This window comes from Ranitomeya imitator, chromosome 1, assembly GCF_032444005.1.
Source record: "Ranitomeya imitator isolate aRanImi1 chromosome 1, aRanImi1.pri, whole genome shotgun sequence".
NCBI lineage: Eukaryota > Metazoa > Chordata > Amphibia > Anura > Dendrobatidae > Ranitomeya > Ranitomeya imitator.
In genome coordinates, this window is record NC_091282.1 from 129,008,162 (window position 1) to 129,028,951 (window position 20,790).

A 20,790-nucleotide genomic window follows, 5' to 3' on the forward strand; every position below is an offset into this window, starting at 1 on the left:
ATAATAATAATAATAAAAAAAAAAAAAAACAAAAACGTTATTCTCACCCTCTGACAACGTCCTCTCCTCGGCAGTGCAAGCGGCAGGTTCCGGTGCCAAAGATGCTATGCGACAAGGACCTTCCATGCCGTCACGGTCATGTGACCGCGACGTCATCACAGGCCCTGCGCTCATACCAGCCCTGGGACCGGAAGCTGCCGCGTGCACCGCACACAAGCGCCAGGGCCCCTCGGAAGGTGAGTATATGTTTATTTTTTATTTTAAGTCTTTTTTAACCTGTTACATACGTGGCTGGGCAATATACTACGTGTCTGTGTTGTATACTACGTGACTGGGCAGTATACAACGTGTCTGTGTTGTATACTACGTGGCTCTGTGCTGTATACTATGTCGCTGTGCAATATACTATGTGACTGGGCAATATTCTACGTGACTGGGCAATATACTACGTGGCTAGGCAATATACTACGTGGCTGGGCAATATACTACGTGGCTGGGCAATATACTACGTGGCTGGGAAATATTCTACGTGGCTGGGCAATATACTACGTAGCTGGGCAATATAGTACGTGACTGGGCAATATACTACGTGGCTGGGCAATATACTACGTGGCTGGGCAATATACTATGTGGCTGGGCAATATACTACGTGGCTGGGCAATATACTACGTGGTTGGGCAATATACTACGTGGCTGTGCAATATACTACGTGGCTGGGCAATATACTACGTTGTTGGGCAATATACTATGTGGCTGGGCAATATACTACGTGGCTGTGCAATATACTACGTGGCTGGGCAATATACTACGTGGACATGCATATTCTAGAATACCCGATGCGTTAGAATCGGGCCACCATCTAGTGTTATTATAAGCACAGTTCATGCTCTCTGCGCGATAATTATAGCAAATCTCAAGAATCACATTGGGAGTACTGGTTTATGATATTTAGATCTTAAAATGGATACTAACAGGCACGGTTTTTATCAATGATATCATACATTAAATAGGTATGTGTAATGATGTCCTCAGCCAACGATGTTCCTCACTTAGAGGCATTGGTCTTTTTTATAATTAATATATAGAAGTATTGCATATTTAATAAAATTGCAATTTAATAAGAATAATTTTTTGCCTTTAGTGTTTTTTTTGTTTACTTTTGCCTTGAGCTGAGGTACAAGTGACAATAATTGGTTTAATTAATTACCGTATATATAGCAGTAAAAGGAAAACTCATAGCATAGAAACAAGAACCAACTAAAAAGGTTCCACTGTCAGATTTGAATTCAGGAGGTCAAAAACATTAAGAAATGGCTCATTTCATAACTGAACCTGACAGATTTTGAAAATATGTAGAACAGTGCTATCTATCCTTTTTGTACACCGTTATTTCATATTTAATGTAGAGTTGACGATTTCTGCCAGAAAGCTCCATTAAAGTGAAAGAGAGCGTTCCAACTCTGGCTAACCACTTATGAGTCATGTTAGTTATAGAATGTAGCATTTAAGGGGTTAAGCAACAACGGCTCTTGTGATGGCACCATTATCCAATGTTCTACCATTTATTCTAAAGTGACAATGTACTACAGTATAAGTTCTGGTAAAAAGTCACTTACTGGTTTGCCTGGGCTGAGCACTGTCAATGACTCCAGAAAGGAAATGTTTCCCCTATAACAAACAGTATTACATTTTAGTTACCAGACTTTACTAGAATTCAATTTATTTATTAAGACAATTTTTGAAAGAAGCCATGATGCTGTGAACGATATGTTTTTTTTTATGGATCCAAATGAACACTGACAGACCCCACAAAAAGCTTAATGGAAACCCTATTTGACCCACCTCCAAACACAGATGTGAACAAAGTCTATGGAACATGGCTGAAAGCCAAAAATCTGCCAGACATTGGTCTCTGTTCACTCAGGCCTATTGGCATCCTTTTGATATAGCGATCATAATCTATTAGGACCATTAGAGTCCACGGTCGTGTTCACACCAGTTTGTTAATTCGTTGGTTTCTGTTTTTGGAATATCAGGATGGAAGGCAGAAAAATAGTTCTATTGGATGAGTACCTGACGGACAACTTAGAAGTAAATCTGTGTAGCTGATCAGGAAAGATCATGATGGAAATGACACATCCATCATAGATCCTGTTCAAATGAAAGCCATAAAACCAGCATGATTAGAGCTATCTAAATCTAAAACCACTTCCTTTCCTGCACACGTCAGCTAAGCAATTCAGTAGCATATTATCTAATTGATTCTCCCAGAAGAACTCTTGTAATGCACAAAACAATGTTCTAGGAACTCACTGTGAATCCATGAAATCCTTGGTAAGAATTTATGAGCTCTTTAATTTCATCTGGAGTTTTCTTACTTATGAGAAAATTGCACCTAAGATGAAAAAAATACTGTTTGTAATTTGCATAAACTAAATCACCCGACCAAATGTCTTTTGAGAAAAAGGAATATTATCAAAAGCAATTGGAAGATGATATGGGTCTTCAAGCTTTGTACGTAAATGCATTCAGGATACTAATACATAAAGGATCAAAAAGAAACTTAAATGGTTAAGGCACCATACATAGTGGATAAAAGTTGGCAAAAAGCCTGCAGATTTTGGTGGGATTGGTATACCATCTAATTTGCATGGCGTCCTCTTGACTCCCCCGAGACAGATGATGTTCAGGGACAAAAGGAAGCAGCCCTTAGAATTTCACAGGAGGATCCTTTTATTCGGGAGGGATATGTGTCGTCACTAGAGGAATCTGGCATCATAGGGAACACAGGAATGCTTGACTGAGACGAGCATCCGAGTGAATGGGGAAATCAGGAATGATAGACGTTCATTGATCGATCATTCATCCAACAGTTATCTAACGTGAACGGCCAGCTTTAGTCCTGCTCCACTCACTTCCACATCGGGAGGTGAGCAGGGTAGGTGACATCACGTCTACCGATACATAACACAGAAAGGAGCTATTGGGGTTGTGTTGAGAAAAACGTATAAATAAGGAAAGCATAAAATAATCAAGAATAGCAGACTCTTCATTATATTCTCATGCCTAATTCTCACAAAACAAACATTACATATAGATTGTGCGCCTGGATCCTGCATACAAACATGGGGAGCCCCCTGGCATTGTGTGCTAACCCCCAGAAGCAATGCTTGCAGTGAATGATACAATACAATACTGCTCGGCCATGTTTTTATCTCACAGATGTATACATGTATCTGTTTATAAATCAGAACAACACAAAGTACAGCTAGTACATATAGTTAAAACCTAACACAGAAACAAAATGAACATGTACCCTGCTGTAAGCAAGTAAGAAAAAAGCAATAGTGCATATAAATAACATAGGAAACTTAGTAAAAACTAGTTTTGATTGAAAAAAAAATTCGTTAAAACCATCCCACCAGTGACAAGGTGTACCCAACTGGGAGGGTCCCAGGACCTTTCGATAACGTACACCTTGGCGCTGCTGGTGAGATGGCCTTTACACTTTTTTTTTTATTCAAAAACAATGTTTACCAAGTTTCCTGTGTTAGTTATATGCACTATTGCTTTTTACTTACTTACAGCAGAATATATGTTCATTTTTTTTCTATCTGTTTTTTCCGTTTAATTGCCAGTGTGGACATGCTCTTACATATATGAATGCCGACTAATACTCCAGTTCATTTCTTTTGGTTTTGCATACAGCTATTATCAACTCTTATGCTCAGCAGGACATTGCTCACAGCCTCTTTCGTTTCCTTGTTCCTGGGGGGATGGGGCACTACTCTTTCAGTGACAATTCTGGTTCATGTGCTTTGTTCCACTGCAGAGTTTCTGCTTCTAAAGGTACCGTCACACTCAGCAACTTTGCAACTGAACGACAACAATCTGTGACGTTGCAGCGTCCTGGATAGCGATCTCGTTGTGTTTGACACGCAGCAGCGATCTGGATCCCGCTGTGCCACTGCTGGTCGGAGCTAGAAGTCCAGAACTTTATTTGGTCGCTAGATCGGCGTGTATCGTCATGTTTGACATCAAAAGCAACAACGCCAGCAATGTTTTTACATGGAGCGAGAATAAGTGAGTCGCCGTTACGTCACTGGATCGCTCCTGCATCGTTCTGGAGTTGCTGTGTTTGACGTCTCTACAGCGACCTAAACAGCGACGCTCCAGCGATCTAGTTTAGGTCGGATTGTTGTCTATATCGCTGCAGCGTCGCCTGTAACGGTACCTTTAACTGTGACACATTAATGGTCTGCCATTGCTTCTCCTAAAGTCCATTATCACTATATTTGCCTATAAAGACAACAGGGCCTTGGAACAAGCACATGGCTTGGGGAAAGAGTGAGCCATGATTAGGAGACCTGCTCTGCCAATGCTGGGGGCAGGGGCGGTACAGAAGTTGGAGGGGGGATTGTGACTATGCAGGAGCTGTGTAGATAAGTGCAGTATAAAAAGGCAGTCCAGCAAACACTAGGGCTACACCAGGTCACAAAATGTCCGAAGGGAACGGCTGCAATAGACGGTGAAGATGGCGTCTGGTAAGTATAATACTAGGGGCTGGGACCTTAAATTAGAAACACCGCTGCAGCGCTACAATAAAAAAAACAACGCTCAAGTGGTGCTTCAAGTAAACCCACCCCCCCCCCCCCCCAAGTCCTATAACAATCCTTAATAACTAATTTAAAAGGACCCGTATACAGGTCAAAGAAGAAGTCATTTACACAGGATAACAAAACAGTGATGGGTACAGAACAACTGCTAATATGATCATTCTGTGCACATAGCATATCATGGTATGTGGCAGCACATCTGATTACACAGGAAAATGTGCCAATAGTGATGATCGCTATGCAAATATAAAAATCACCGCACATAGCAAACAAGTGTTCTGCTTGTTCATCGGGTGGTTGCCTACTTGTCTATGTTGGGTATCTATGTTCAGCAGAAACTGTCAGGAGATTCATGCTGCCAAAACTGCAGGAAGCATGAACCCCAGCATGGCTGAATGATGCTGCGGCATTTGAGACAAGATATACGTTGAAGACTGGGGACCATGGCTGGAGACCAGGACAGTCCACCGCTGACCCCAGCTGGCTTCTCCCAGCGCCAGTGCTGGTGATTGACAGGCCTCTCCCTCCTGTGTACATAGGGGGAGATCTGTCAGTCATTTGAAGCAGCGCTGGGAAGAGCCTGCTGGACCAGTCTGGTCTCCAGCTATGAGCCTTGGCCAGATTTACAAAGTACATTTTTTCTGAAACGCCAGAGGTTTTCTTAAAATAATAGATCTGGCTGCAATAATGCAGCCAGGCTGCGATTCATGTTGCTCGTGATTTGGGCAGCTAGAATCACCTGACAGTTACTTTTAACACAGTTTTGAAGTCAAAACCAGAAATGGATCATAAATGGAAACCACCTGTAAAGAAAAGACTGACACTGCTCCTTCTATTGAATCCACTTCTGTTTTCTAAAACTGCATAAAAAACCTGAACGTGTGAACGCAGCCTTAAACGAGCAGATAATCAGAAATGAGTGCTCCTACAGTGATTTCTGGCTCATGTAAAAGGATTATAAGGTGTATCTACCATGGTTAAGGTATCCAACCCTAAGAAAAGACACTAATGTGCAAAATATTAGGATGTTGCGTGTTCCATACTGTACCCTCACCTACTGTGTCCTCATCCATCCCTTGTAGATTGTGAGCCCTCGCGGGCAGGGTCCTCTCTCCTCCTGTACCAGCTGTGACTTGTATTGTTTAAGATTATTGTACTTGTTTTTAGTATGTATACCCCTCCTCACATGTAGAGCGCCATGGAATAAATGACGCTATAATAATAAATAATAATAATACTGCTCTGGGACTTTGGAGCCGGTTTTGTTGTATCCATATACTGTCCTTGAATGTTTTATGTATTACCAAGGATGTCAAAATCATTTACATACTTTGCTGCACATGTGGCATGTAAAGTCACTGTCACTACAAAAACGTTTTTTCTCACCTTATGGTACCCTAGATGCAAAAAATGTATTGTATAAAGGGGACAAGTCTATAATGAAAAAATAATAATTATCTACTAATGATTAATGTTGAATTGATGCTACGCAGAAGAATGGAAATCATATTTTTGTTGTTTTAGGATCTGATCATATCAGGTTGGTGGATATTTGATATAAACCATAGCAAAATCTGCCAGCATATTCACTGCACACGTCTCATCTAAGTAACTATAAGTTATTATTGGTGTTATCTTTTTTCCTCAAGGAGCACTTGTAATGAAAGGCAGACTACACCAACATATAGCTGAACAAGCTCTGGACACATGCCGGCTGAATATAGATTACAAATCCATTAGCCAAACATACAGCAAACATCCGCCACAAGTATAGATTTATTCTCTACATGTTGTGGGGACCGTGACTCACTCAGGGAACCACTTGGCATGTTCTTTCCAGGGATCATCATTTTCCTCCCAGTGTCCTAGGCAGCCAGCACAAGAGAAGCACCGGACAATATCTCTTCTACCTGAAAGGAGAGAAACAAAAACAGATTCATTTACTTGGAGAAAATCTCATGACCGCGTATCGCCAAGACTGGGTCTTCTCCGTACCCAATCTTCCTAACCCCCCATACCCAGGACACCATTCTCCACTTCTCCTGCTAAACATTAAAATTAAGACACAACACGTAAATTTCTTTGGATAATTTGTCCACAGCGGCCATTTTATTAAAACAAACAATAACATGAATAACAACATGTATACCATATGTAAAAAACCTTGAGGGGAGGGTTCTTGGAGCTAAGAAATCTGGCTCAACAATAGGCATAAAGCCACCACCAAACTTGAAAAACCAAACACTTCTTTACCCTCAGCCGTAACCACCAGCTCAAGGGCACCATGTAACCCATTTTGGGCAAACCAAACTCCAGAGCTCCCGAGGTAAACTCCCCGTCCAGAGCCCGTAAACAAAAGCCAGATCAACCCCATAAAACGTCATCACCAACTCCAAGAACCCCACCCACCGCCACACACGAACAGCCCTGACCACCTCAGGCTCGTGAGCGCCCCACCACCACCAAAGCTCTTTCCAATCCTTCCTGTAGACCGAGCGCCCACAAGTCCATGCCAACATCATTAAGATGCACTCCATCCTCCCTCCAAAAATTGCCAACCCCAGCCTCCAGCTCCAAATGTCTCACAGCAATACCCCCGTTCCGAGACACAAAACTCGCCACCGCCCTATTCAGCTTCACCCGGGCCCTATTAATCCCTTTATGAGAACGTGCATCCCGCCACTTCTGCCGTGGCACAATGTCTGACCAGACCGTCAAAATACCCAGGAAAGATACCCACAACCTTAGAAAATCGAAACGGATGTCTTGAATCAATTCCCTCTCTGGCCTCATTCCCAAATCATTTCCTCCAAGATGAACCACCAAAATGTCTGGGGGTCGATCAAGTCTGGCGGCATTAGAAACTTTCGCCAACAGCCTCCCCCATAACATACCACGAAAGCCCAGCCACCTAATAACCACAGAATCAAGTACAAAGCCTAATTGCCTACCATTTGGCCTAGCATACGCCTGAAGCGCACCCCAGTGAACAAAAGAATGTCCGACAATCCAGGCCAGGAGGGAGGTTCGACCTGAAAAAACATAACAGCGATTAACACCATAACATAACTCGCCACCATTACCCCCAGACTTAATGCCTAGCATAGGACAGATAACGATTCAAATTCCATCTACCTATTCTCTTGATCGCATCCGCGCCCAAGCCCAGACCATCAGCCTCGGACGCAGCACCAATTCGAAACGAGTGCGACCTGAAATTCCTCGGGTCAACCCCCAGCAATCCCAAACACCTCTTCAACAGTGCCGTAAATTGGAAGCGCGACAAGAATTCCCCGTTCTGGTGTCGTAACAAAGGGCCTGACCTCAGCGGCCACAGACCCCAGTAAGCCTCCAAACAGTACTGCGGGCACATCCCGCTACCGCCAACTCTTCCCAGCACCACTCGCCTACCCCTACCGAGCTGATCAGTCTTACAACGCCAGATCCAAAAAACAATACCCCCTGCCCAAAAATCAACATCTTCCGCTAAGAGACCACCCGCCTTATCTTTATTCGGGGACACCAGCTCCCCCAAGCGCAAAGCCCCAAAGAACGCTAAAGAAAAAGCCAACCGAAACAATAAGACCTCGAACTGAGAACTACAAATACCACCCAAAGCCTCCCCGAGCCGTTTCAGCATCCCAAAAGAAATCGGTCTGCGCTTATCAAAAGACACATTGCCTTTCCTGAAACCCTTCAAAGCTTGCCTTATCAAAAAATCTTTTGTCACATCAGCTGAACCTTGCAAACGAAAACCAAAGGCCAGACCCGCAATAACTTTATTTGACCTCGACACGGACCATCCCCATTCAGCCGCCTTACCCATCAATGCCAGCAAAGCCATAGTCCTGTCACCATCAGACTCAACTAGGCTGCATTGGACCAACCAACCTTCCCACATATCCCATGCAGCTTCATAATCCGACCACGTCCGACTCGACAGTGAGGCCTGTATCAACCGACCTCCCCGTCCACAACAATCTGCCACAGATGCGAAGGACATCCCGCTCCCGTAGGTTCCGAATCTGGCGCCAGTTCCCGGAATCGATCCCACTGCAAACGAGATAAAGCATCGGCTATAGTGTTTTGGACACCTGGCACGTGCACAGCCGAAATCCACGAATTCAATTCTAAACACCTCAACACCAATTCCCTAACCAACCTGATAACAGGGGGAGAAGAAGAAGATAAACTGTTGATAACTGTCACAACGCTCAAGTTATTGCAATGAAAGCGCACTGGGCGATCCTTAAAATTGTCGCCCCAAATAAACGCTGCCACCACAATTGGGAACAACTACAACAACGCCAAATTTTTGGTTAGGCCGTTTTGTCGCCACTCTTCCGGCCACACTCCGACACTCCATTTCCCTCCGCAATAGGCTCCTCCCGCTGCATCCGTATAGATTTCACAATCAAAGGCATTCACATCCTCCTGTTGAATCAATGCCCTGCCGTTATAATTCTCCAGGAAACGCTGCCAAACCAGAAAATCCTCCCTGTGCTCCCTGCTCAAGCGTATGAAATGATGAGCTGCACGGACACCCGCCGTAGCCCTGGACAACCTGCAGCAAAAAATCCGGCTCATAGGCATGATACGGCACGCAAAATTCAGGCGACCCAGCAGCGACTGCAACTCCTTCAACGTCACTTTCCTCAATTTTAGGATTCTGGACACCTCCTGCTTAAGCAACAACAATTTCTCATCGGGCAACCTGCACTCCATCTTTCCTGAATCGATAAGAATCCCGAGAAAACTTAAAACCGTACAGGGGCCCTCTGTTTTCTCCTGCGCCAAAGGGACCCCGAAATGCCAGGCCACCCATTCCATGGTGGCCAATAAATTGCCGCACACCGCAGAGTCCGGGGGACCCACAAACAAAAAATCATCCAAGTAATGAATGACCGAAGGAACAACAGAAACGTCTCTAACAACCCATTCTAGAAAACTACTGAAAGTTTCAAATAACGAACAAGAAATCGAACAGCCCATAGGCAAACACCTGTCCAAATAAAAACCTCCTTTCCAACAACAGCCTAGTAACGGAATGCTCTCCAGGTGCACCGGCAGAAGCCGAAAGGCAGACTCGATGTCTGTCTTTGCCATCAAGGCCCCCGCTCCGTACAAAAGAACCCACTGCACTGCCGCGTCGAACGACGTGTATACAACAGAGCATAATTCCTCCGCAATGCCATCGTTAACCGAACTGTTGTGAATTCTGTTGTCGGGCTCCCTCCTGTGGTCATAAATGGTACTTCAGCTGGTTCTGTCCATGGACTTCCTCTGGTGGGTGTTTCTGAGTTTCCTTTCACAGGTGACGAGGTTAATTCGTTAGCTGGCTGCTCTATTTAACTCCACTTAGATCTTTGCTCCATGCCACCTGTCAATGTTCCAGTATTGGTCTAGTTCTCTCCTGGATCATTCTTGTGACCTGTCTTCCCAGCAGAAGCTAAGTTCCTGCTTGTATTTCTTTGGTTTGCTATTTTTCTGTCCAGCTTGCTATTTTTATTGTTGTCTTGCTTGCTGGAAGCTCTGGGACACAGAGGGTGCGCCTCCGCACCGTGAGTCGGTGCGGAGGGTCTTTTTGCGCCCTCTGCGTGGTCTTTTTGTAGGTTTTTGTGCTGACCGCAAAGCAACCTTTCCTATCCTCGGTCTGTTCAGTAAGTCGGGCCTCACTTTGCTAAATCTATTTCATCTCTGTGTTTGTATTTTCATCTTTACTCACAGTCATTATATGTGGGGGGCTGCCTTTTCCTTTGGGGAATTTCTCTGAGGCAAGGTAGGCTTTATTTTTCTATCTTCAGGGCTAGCTAGTTCCTTAGGCTGTGCCGAGTTGCATAGGGAGCGTTAGGAGCAATCCACGGCTATTTCTAGTATGTTTTGATAGGATTAGGGATTGCGGTCAGCAGAGTTCCTACGTCCCAGAGCTCGTCCTTTATTATCAGTAACTATCAGGTCATTCCGTGTGCTCTTAACCACCAGGTCCATTATTGTCCTGACCACCAGGTCATAACAGTACAGGTGGCCCAAAGTACTAATGCATCTCAATAGAGGGATAAGAGAAGTTCTGAGACCATTTTTTTTTCTTTGCAGTGTGTTTTGTCTCTCTTTTCCCCTTTACCTCTGGGTGGTTCAGGACACAGGTGTAAACATGGACATTCAAGGTCTGTCCTCTTGGATGCATAATCTCACTACAAGGGTACAAAACATTCAAGATTTTGTGGTTCAGAATCCGATGTCAGAGCCTAGGATTCCAATTCCTGATTTGTTTTTTGGTGATAGATCTAAGTTCTTGAATTTCAAAAATAATTGTAAATTGTTTCTTGCCTTGAAACCTCGCTCCTCAGGTGACCCTGTTCAACAAGTAAAGATCATTATTTCTTTGTTACGTGGTGACCCTCAAGACTGGGCATTTTCCCTTGCGCCAGGAGATCCGGCATTGCGTGATGTTGATGCGTTTTTCCTGGCGCTTGGATTGCTTTATGACAAACCTAATTCAGTGGATCAGGCAGAGAAAATCTTGCTAGCTCTGTGTCAGGGTCAGGATGAAGCGGAGATATATTGTCAGAAGTTTAGAAAGTGGTCTGTGCTCACTCAGTGGAATGAATGTGCCCTGGCAGCAATCTTCAGAAAGGGTCTCTCTGAAGCCCTTAAGGATGTCATGGTGGGATTTCCTATGCCTGCTGGTCTGAATGAGTCTATGTCTTTGGCCATTCAGATCGATCGACGCTTGCGTGAGCGTAAAGCTGTGCACCATTTGGCGGTACTATCTGAGCATGGGCCTGAGCCTATGCAATGTGATAGGACTTTGACCAGAGCTGAACGGCAAGAACACAGACGTCGGAATGGGCTATGTTTTTACTGTGGTGATTCCACTCATGCTATCTCCGATTGTCCTAAGCGCACTAAGCGGTTCGCTAGGTCTGCCACCATTGGTACGGTACAGTCTAAATTTCTATTGTCCATTACTCTGATTTGCTCTTTGTCATCCTATTCTGTTATGGCATTTGTGGATTCAGGCGCTGCCCTGAATTTAATGGACTTGGAGTATCCTAGGCGCTGTGGTTTTTTCTTGGAGCCCTTGCAGTATCCTATTCCATTGAGAGGAATTGATGCTACGCCTTTGGCCAAGAATAAGCCTCAGTACTGGACCCAATTGACCATGTGCATGGCTCCTGCACATCAGGAGGATATCTGCTTTCTGGTGTTGCATAATGTGCATGATGTGGTCGTTTTGGGGTTGCCATGGCTGCAGGTTCATAATCCAGTATTGGACTGGAAATCTATGTCTGTGTCCAGCTGGGGTTGCCAGGGGGTACATGGTGATGTTCCATTTTTGTCTATTTCGTCTTCCACTCCTTCTGAAGTTCCAGAGTTTTTGTTGGATTATCGGGATGTATTTGATGAGCCCAAAGCCAGTGCCCTACCTCCTCATAGGGATTGCGATTGTGCAATTAAATTGATTCCTGGTAGTAAGTTTCCTAAGGGCCGATTGTTCAATTTATCTGTGCCAGAACACGCCGCTATGCGGAGTTATATAAAGGAATCCTTGGAGAAAGGCCATATTCGCCCGTCGTCATCACCGTTAGGAGCAGGGTTCTTTTTTGTGGCCAAGAAGGATGGTTCTTTGAGACCTTGTATTGATTACCGCCTTCTTAATAAAATTACAGTCAAATTTCAGTATCCTTTGCCGTTGCTGTCTGATTTGTTTGCTCGTATTAAAGGGGCTAGTTGGTTCACCAAGATAGATCTTCGAGGGGCGTATAATCTTGTGCGTATTAAACAAGGCGATGAATGGAAAACAGCATTTAATACGCCCGAGGGCCATTCTGAGTACCTGGTTATGCCATTCGGGCTTTCCAATGCTCCATCAGTATTTCAGTCCTTTATGCATGACATCTTCCGAGACTACCTGGATACATTCCTGATTGTGTATTTGGATGATATTTTGGTCTTTTCGGATGATTGGGAGTCTCATGTGAAGCAGGTCAGAATGGTGTTCCAGGTCCTTCGTGCGAATTCCTTGTTTGTGAAGGGGTCAAAGTGTCTCTTTGGAGTTCAGAAGGTTTCATTTTTGGGGTTCATTTTTTCCCCTTCTACTATCGAGATGGACCCTGTTAAAGTCCAGGCCATTTACGATTGGACTCAGCCGACATCTGTGAAGAGCCTGCAAAAGTTCCTGGGCTTTGCTAATTTTTATCGGCGCTTCATCGCTAATTTTTCTACTGTTGCTAAACCGTTGACTGATTTGACCAAGAAGGGTGCTGATGTGGTCAATTGGTCTTCTGCAGCTGTAGAGGCTTTTCAGGAGTTGAAGCGTCTTTTTTCTTCTGCCCCTGTGTTGTGCCAGCCAGATGTTTCGCTCCCGTTTCAGGTTGAGGTTGATGCTTCTGAGATTGGAGCAGGGGCTGTTTTGTCGCAAAGAAGTTCTGATGGCTCGGTGATGAAGCCATGTGCTTTCTTTTCTAGAAAGTTTTCGCCTGCTGAGCGTAATTATGATGTTGGTAATCGTGAGTTGTTGGCCATGAAGTGGGCATTCGAGGAGTGGCATCATTGGCTTGAAGGAGCCAAGCATCGCGTGGTGGTCTTGAGAGATCACAAGAATTTGACTTATCTTGAGTCTGCCAAACGGTTGAATCCGAGACGGGCTCGATGGTCGTTATTTTTCTCCCGTTTTGATTTTGTGGTTTCAACTTCCGGGCTCTAAGAATGTGAAGGCTGATGCCCTGTCAAGGAGTTTTGTGCCTGACTCTCTGGGTGTTCCTGAGCCGGCGGGTATTCTCAAAGAGGGGGTAATTTTGTCTGCCATCTCCCCTGATTTGCGGCGGGTGCTGCAAAAATTTCAGGCTGATAGACCTGACCGTTGCCCAGCGGAGAAACTGTTTGTCCCTGATAGATGGACTAGTAGAGTTATCTCTGAGATTCATTGTTCAGTGTTGGCTGGGCATCCTGGAATCTTTGGTACCAGAGATTTGGTGGCTAGATCCTTTTGGTGGCCATCTTTGTCACGGGATGTGCGTTCTTTTGTGCAGTCCTGTGGGACTTGTGCTCGGGCTAAGCCCTGCTGTTCTCGTGCCTGTGGGTTGCTTTTGCCCTTGCCAGTCCCGAAGAGGCCCTGGACGCATATTTCTATGGATTTTATTTCGGATCTCCCCGTCTCTCAAAAGATGTCGGTCATTTGGGTGGTTTGTGATCGCTTTTCTAAGATGGTCCATTTGGTACCTTTGTCTAAAGTGCCTTCCTCCTCTGATTTGGTGCCATTATTTTTCCAGCATGTGGTTCGTTTACATGGTATCCCGGAGAACATCGTTTCTGACAGAGGTTCCCAGTTTGTTTTGAGGTTTTGGCGATCCTTTTGTGCTAGGATGGGCATTGATTTGTCTTTTTCCTCGGATTTCCATCCTCAGACAAATGACCAAACCGAACGAACTAATCAAACTTTGGAAACATATCTGAGATGCTTTGTTTCTGCTGATCAGGATGATTGGGTGTCCTTTTTGCCGTTGGCTGAGTTCGCCCTTAATAATCAGGCCAACTCGGCTACTTTGGTTTCGCCGTTTTTCTGCAATTCTGGTTTCCATCCTCGTTTCTCTTCAGGGCAGGTTGAGTCTTCGGACTGTCCTGGTGTAGATACTGTGGTGGATAGGCTGCAGCAGATTTGGACTCATGTGGTGGACAATTTGACATTGTCCCAGGAGAAGGCTCAACGTTTCGCTAACCGCCGGCGCTGTGTGGGCCCCCGACTTCGTGTTGGGGATTTGGTTTGGTTGTCGTCTCGTTATGTTCCTATGAAGGTTTCCTCTCCTAAGTTTAAGCCTCGTTTCATTGGTCCGTATAAGATTTCTGAGGTTATCAATCCTGTGTCATTTCGTTTGGCCCTTCCTGCTTCTTTTGCCATCCATAATGTGTTCCATAGGTCGTTATTGCGGAGATACGTGGCGCCTGTGGTTCCATCCGTTGATCCTCCTGCCCCGGTGTTGGTTGAGGGGGAGTTGGAGTATGTGGTGGAGAAGATGTTGGATTCTCGTGTTTCGAGACGGAAACTCCAGTACCTGGTCAAGTGGAAGGGTTATGGTCAGGAAGATAATTCCTGGGTTTTTGCCTCTGATGTTCATGCTGCCGATCTGGTTCGTGCCTTTCATTTGGCTCATCCTGGTCGGCCTGGGGGCTCTGGTGAGGGTTCGGTGACCCCTCCTCAAGGGGGGGGTACTGTTGTGAATTCTGTTGTCGGGCTCCCTCCTGTGGTCATGAATGGTACTTCAGCTGGTTCTGTCCATGGACTTCCTCTGGTGGGTGTTTCTGAGTTTCCTTTCACAGGTGACGAGGTTAATTCGTTAGCTGGCTGCTCTATTTAACTCCAGTTAGATCTTTGCTCCATGCCACCTGTCAATGTTCCAGTGTTGGTCTAGTTCTCTCCTGGATCATTCTTGTGACCTGTCTTCCCAGCAGAAGCTAAGTTCCTGCTTGTATTTCTTTTTTTGATATTTTTCTGTCCAGCTTGCTATTTTTATTGTTGTCTTGCTTGCTGGAAGCTCTGGGACGCAGAGGGAGCGCCTCCGCACCGTGAGTCGGTGCAGAGGGTCTTTTTGCGCCCTCTGCGTGGTCTTTTTGTAGGTTTTCATGCTGACCGCAAAGCAACCTTTCCTATCCTCGGTCTGTTCAGTAAGTCGGGCCTCACTTTGCTAAATCTATTTCATCTCTGTGTTTGTATTTTCATCTTTACTCACAGTCATTATATGTGGGGGGCTGCCTTTTCCTTTGGGGAATTTCTCTGAGGCAAGGTAGGCTTTATTTTTCTATCTTCAGGGCTAGCTAGTTCCTTAGGCTGTGCCGAGTTGCATAGGGAGCGTTAGGAGCAATCCACGGCTATTTCTAGTATGTTTTGATAGGATTAGGGATTGCGGTCAGCAGAGTTCCCACGTCCCAGAGCTCGTCCTTTATTATCAGTAACTATCAGGTCATTCCGTGTGCTCTTAACCACCAGGTCCATTATTGTCCTGACCACCAGGTCATAACACCGAACAACCTTTCGGGTACGACAGATGCTGAATTAAACGAAACTTATTTGGCTCCTTCTTGGGCACCACCCCCAATGGAGAAACAATCACCCCTTCCATAGGCAGCGAACTAAATGGCCTTGGCATTCTCCCCAACTCCACCTCTTTTGCTAACTTAATCGAAACAACATCAGCATGCAAACTTGCTGACCTCAGATTTTTTGTAGAAAAGGGGACCACATGATTCGGGCGAGGAATCCTAAAACCTTCAGCAAAACCGTCCCTAATAACCACCGCTTTCAACCGGTCCGGATATCTACTTAAATAAGGGGCCATCTTTTGAAGCCTCACCGACGTCACCCCCATGACCGCTACCCACCGCTGGCTTGCCCCTTGCTTTTTTGAAACATTTTGAAGCCGCGTGTGAGGCTCCGCTACTATGGAAGCATACGTGCTTGAACTTGCAGGTATTGCCATACTTGCACTGGCCGTCATTGAACTGCCAGCACGTGCCCGTTTTTTCTTTTGCCCCCTGTGATCCCTGTCCTCCACCTCCCCCTTGTCCGGACTGCTGACTACTACCCCCCCGCCCCCTTGAAAGGACTGCCCGTACCGCACAGGGGTCATCACCTTCAACCACAATCCAATGTCCTTTTGATCCCATTTTATCTCGGGCCTAACCGCCTTCCGCTGCCTAAATTGCTCATCTTAACACAGCCAAGCCTGGCCCCCATACGTACGATGTGCCTCCCAATAGAATCAAAATAACAGAAAAGACCCGAGCAATTTTCCAGGAATTTTTCTCCTATCACACTGGCCAAGATAGCAAAAGCCTGTTGCCAATTTACAAACGTTTGCGGAATCAAGCGCCAACGCCTTTTTTCTTCCTCCTCCTTTTTGCTATCATCTTTCTTCCCTTTGTCCAAATTAAATTTTTCCAAAGGGAGGAGAGAGAAAATCTCCACAAATTCGTCCTTCCAAATCTTCTCCTTCACCTCCTTCTTTAAATGGGCACCGAGGGGACCCTCAAAACACACATAAACTTCCCCTTTTGCCCGATCGTCTAATTTCACCTCATCCTTCTTACCCGTCTCCGTTTGAACCGACACTGACACCCCAGCTGCCTGAGCCGACGTGGCAGCCCCTGACCTCGCTAACTCGCCAGGGCCCCCCCCGGCTGCGTTACCAGAATCCACCAACCAAGCCCCCGCGGGTGACCCTCCCACGCTGCCTGCTGTACCCGCATCCAATCTCCTCAAAATATGCGACATACCCGCCAAAAGCTCTCTAACGCCAGGAAACCCTGAACCAGCCTCCCCTACCCCTTCCACTAACCCTGCCGCACCCGGCACCGAAAGAGGAATAGACATATATTCACGAGGCTGCGCAGGTGCTGTGTCCCCACCAGCCGCGTCTCCGGAATCCCGCTGCTCACCATCGTCTAGATGCTCGCTTCCAGATCCGGGGTCGTCGCTACCGCTGAGGTGCCCCAGGCCCGCGCCCCTGGCCTCCACATCACCAGGGGGGACCGATACTGGCGAAACATTCCTGTCGCTGGACTTCCTGGCGGATCGTGACCTGACGGCTGTTTGTAATCCACTTCGGCCTCCTGCAATACTGGCCCGACCGGCACCCACCACACGACCTCCGTGTCCCGGGCGCAGCTGAACTGCTGATGCCAGCCTGCCCGTCGCCCTGCTCTGCCGTCTGGTGCCTCTGCCAGACCCACCTGGGGGAGGTGAGCCCACCGCTGCACCCGCTGCCCCGGAACTCCCAATCACCGCTGACGTCGCTGGGCTCCTGGCTCCCCCTGCTGCTGTTGCCGGCGCTGCCCGCGCTGTGCTCCGGCTGTTCCTAGTGCCACTAGAGGTCACCGCACTTCCTCTGCTCCCTGGACTAGGCCGCACTTCCGGTGCGGCCCTGGCTTCTGTTGCGGCCCTGGCCTCGGGCCGCGCCTGACTGGTCCCCGCTCCGCGCCGGCAGAGCCACCAGGTGGATTCCTGCCGGAGGGGGGAGCGGGCGGGATGGTCGCGCCGCGTCCCACAGCCCCCGCAGGGTCCCCGGAGGGGCTCCGCGGCCTGCGCCTGCCGCGCGGTGTCATCTCTGGGGACAACCTCTCTGGGGGCCACGTCCTCCTGGTCCTGCTGCCCCAGCTCCCGCTGTCACCCAGCAGCCTGGTGAGCTGCTCCTCCAGCCATCCGTCGCTCCTGGACCTGGATTCCCTGCGCAGCTGCTCCACAAGGCTGTCTATGGAGGACATGGTGAGTAGCTGTGACAGGTCTTCTCTCTTCGTGATTCACCGCACAAGTGATCCTTCACGCACTTATTCCAGCCCCCGCCTCCTTACTCCACTAAGAACGCCTCCCACTCAAAAATCCCACCAATCTCCGTGATGATCCCTCTTTTCATTCAAAAACTCCAAACCCCTCCTCTCAGCAACGCAGTCATGTGGGGGCTTCCATCAAGCTGCGCCCATTACAGCCCCCCCCTCTAGAGGCTGAAGTAAGGTGACATCGCTCTTACACGTTTTTATTCTATTTATAACAACTATGTAAAAATGATGATACATATTTCTTGTTAAATTTAAACCCTTCAGGGCCCGACCATTTTCAGTTTTTGCACTTTAAATTTTGTTCCTTCCCTTCTTCCAATAGACGCAACAACTTTTATCCTTCCATCAACATGACGGCTATGTAGTGTTGATTGACACCATTCGCTTTACCATATGGTGCACTAAAAATGTAAAAAAAAAAAAAGAGTGGTGAAATGATGAAAAAAAATTCTTTTTTTGGAGGGGTTTATTTTTACGGCATTCAGTGTACAGTAAAAACTACCATATTCTAAAGGCTGAAACTGGTCAGTGTCGGTCAAGCTGTCTAATGGCTAATTTGTTTTTTTTTTGCGTGGCAAGCTGTCGTTTTTTGTGTGGCAAGCTGTACTTTTTTTTATTGGTACCATTTTTGGGTGCATGGGACATTTTGATCACTTTTTTTGCATTTTGGAGGGAGGTGATTCACAAAAAAACAGGATTTTGTTTCTTTTATCTTCATGCCTTTTACTTTGGTTTAATTAATTTTATATTTTTATAGATCGGACTTTTACCGACTTGAACCTGCAATCACTTATTCCACATACTGCATTTCCTCATTAATGCAGAATAATGTTCTTCTGGCTGTGACTGTGTCATAAGTGTACCAAGAGGGTACGGCGAAAAGGGTCTTCATAAGGCTAAATCTGATCTTTGCTGTTTGAGGCAGGTGTTGGCACTACCAGTTTATTGAGGAGGCTCAACTCCTGAGCCCACTCCATACTTGTAGACCCAACCTGCGACAGAAATATACGGCAAGTTGCAAATTATTAAGAGATTAAAAGGTTCATGCTGATGAAGTATCATACTATACGAGGAGACCTACTGCAGAGACAGGTTGCCCTGGTATGCATAGTATGTCATATTTCCAGATACCTACCCTATAACTTAGAAGTTCTCATGACAGCGACGTTGCGTTTCGGACAAATTAACCTTTTTCAAGCCTTTCATTTGTCCGAACTGAAACGTCGCTGTCATGAGCTAAATAAAAGCTCATTTTTTTCCACTGATCATGGTGTGCTGCTACTGTTTTTGGACTTCTATATACAAGGTTTGGTCTTTACCTTCGGGAGCTTTTTGCACCCGGACTCTTTATTTTTTGCTTGTTGTGCTGCTCTGCTCTCCTCTTTTATATTACACTATAACTTACATACTGTATTTAGGTGCTTACCAGTAAAGTAAAATCCTGCATTTGCAAGTTGTACAGGCTGAATCTTTGCATAAAACGGCCAATTGGTAAAAGAGCTCAATCTGACCTCCTCTTCTTGGTATGCTTCTGGATACTCTTGACCAGTCTCTAAAGTTTGGACCCGAACATCATACTTAGAAATGTTTCCCACATCTTTCCCTTGAATAAATCCACAAAAGGGGTTGAAATGTAAATGTTGTTCATGGGGAGAATATTTCAAACTGGAGCAAAAAAGAACAATTCCACAACAGAAGCACTGCATGCTACTGTCGACACCCGTAAAATACAGTCCTGCATCGGCCATCTCCATGGCTGCCCAAGACAACAATTTATCATCAAGGAGAAAAGATCTCAGTCTCTTGGCTTCCCATCTCATCTTCTCATTGTAACCAGTTCCCAGACGTCGACGTACGGCTGCGTGTTTTGCATTGCCGTCAGCAACATACTTGGGAACATTAATATCAAGGTCCGAAAACTTTGCGAATGCATTTTCCAAGATCTTTATATCAAGTTCTTTGAAATTAATAAGATCCTCGTTATTCTTCCCATCCTCATTTGGGTTTGCAGATGCCATTGCCTATGTGAAAAGTTCAGTTTTAAAATAGTTATTCCAGCTCACCAAAATCCATATTACTGTTATAGTTTGTATCAGCCACCCAAAAAGAGTTCTAAAGGCTAATTTGTTTATCAACTTGCAATAAAGGGGCTGTTCATTATTTTAAGACAGTTGGTATAAAATAAGAAAAATAATCATTTCTTACCAGTTAACCCCTTAACCCCCAAGAGTGGTTTGCACGTTAATGACCGGGCCAATTTTTACAATTCTGACCAATGTCCCTTTATGAGTTATAACTCTGGAACGCTTCAACTGAACCTGATGATTCTGACAATGTTTTCTCGTGACGTATTGTACTTCATGATAGTGGTAAAATTTCTTTGATATTACCTGCGTTTATTTGTGAAAAAAACTGAAATTTGGCGAAAATTTTGAAAATTTCGCAATTTTCCAACTTTGAATTTTTATGCCCTTAAATCACAGAGATATGTCACACAAAATCTAATATATAAAGCTGAATGTGTGTATGTGTGTATGTATGTATGTGTGTATGTCCGGGATTGGCATCTGCACCGTCGCAGCTACAGCCACAAAATTTTGCACAGTCACACTTCTGGACCCCGAGAGCATCATAGACTATGTTGTGAGGCGAAATTTTAACCCCGCGCGTTCCAATTCACCAAACAATTTTGCCCCTATCTATATAATGGGGAAAAAGTGAAAGGAAAAGTGTTGGAGGCAAATTGACAGCTGCCAGATGTGAACAAGGGGGACTTAAAGAGTGAGAGCAATGGCGCCAAAGAGTATATACCGTATAGTTGCTAAGGTGGGGCCCCAACATCGGA

General features: G+C 45.7%; 1 protein-coding gene across 1 annotated transcript in view; it reads right to left on the bottom strand.

The window, feature by feature from the left end:
• Window positions 1-19,871, bottom strand: part of NAIP (NLR family apoptosis inhibitory protein) — an 80,970-nt gene extending 61,099 nt beyond the window's left edge. The window contains exons 1-4 of the mRNA XM_069750713.1: window positions 19,372-19,871; window positions 6,427-6,526; window positions 2,314-2,395; window positions 1,617-1,668 (exon numbers count right to left, since the gene is read on the bottom strand). Of these exons, the coding sequence (XP_069606814.1) occupies window positions 1,617-1,668; window positions 2,314-2,395; window positions 6,427-6,526; window positions 19,372-19,765 (628 nt within the window). The 5' untranslated portion in view covers window positions 19,766-19,871. The remainder of the gene's footprint in view (window positions 1-1,616; window positions 1,669-2,313; window positions 2,396-6,426; window positions 6,527-19,371) is intronic.
• Between the last annotated feature and the right edge of the window lie 919 nt (window positions 19,872-20,790).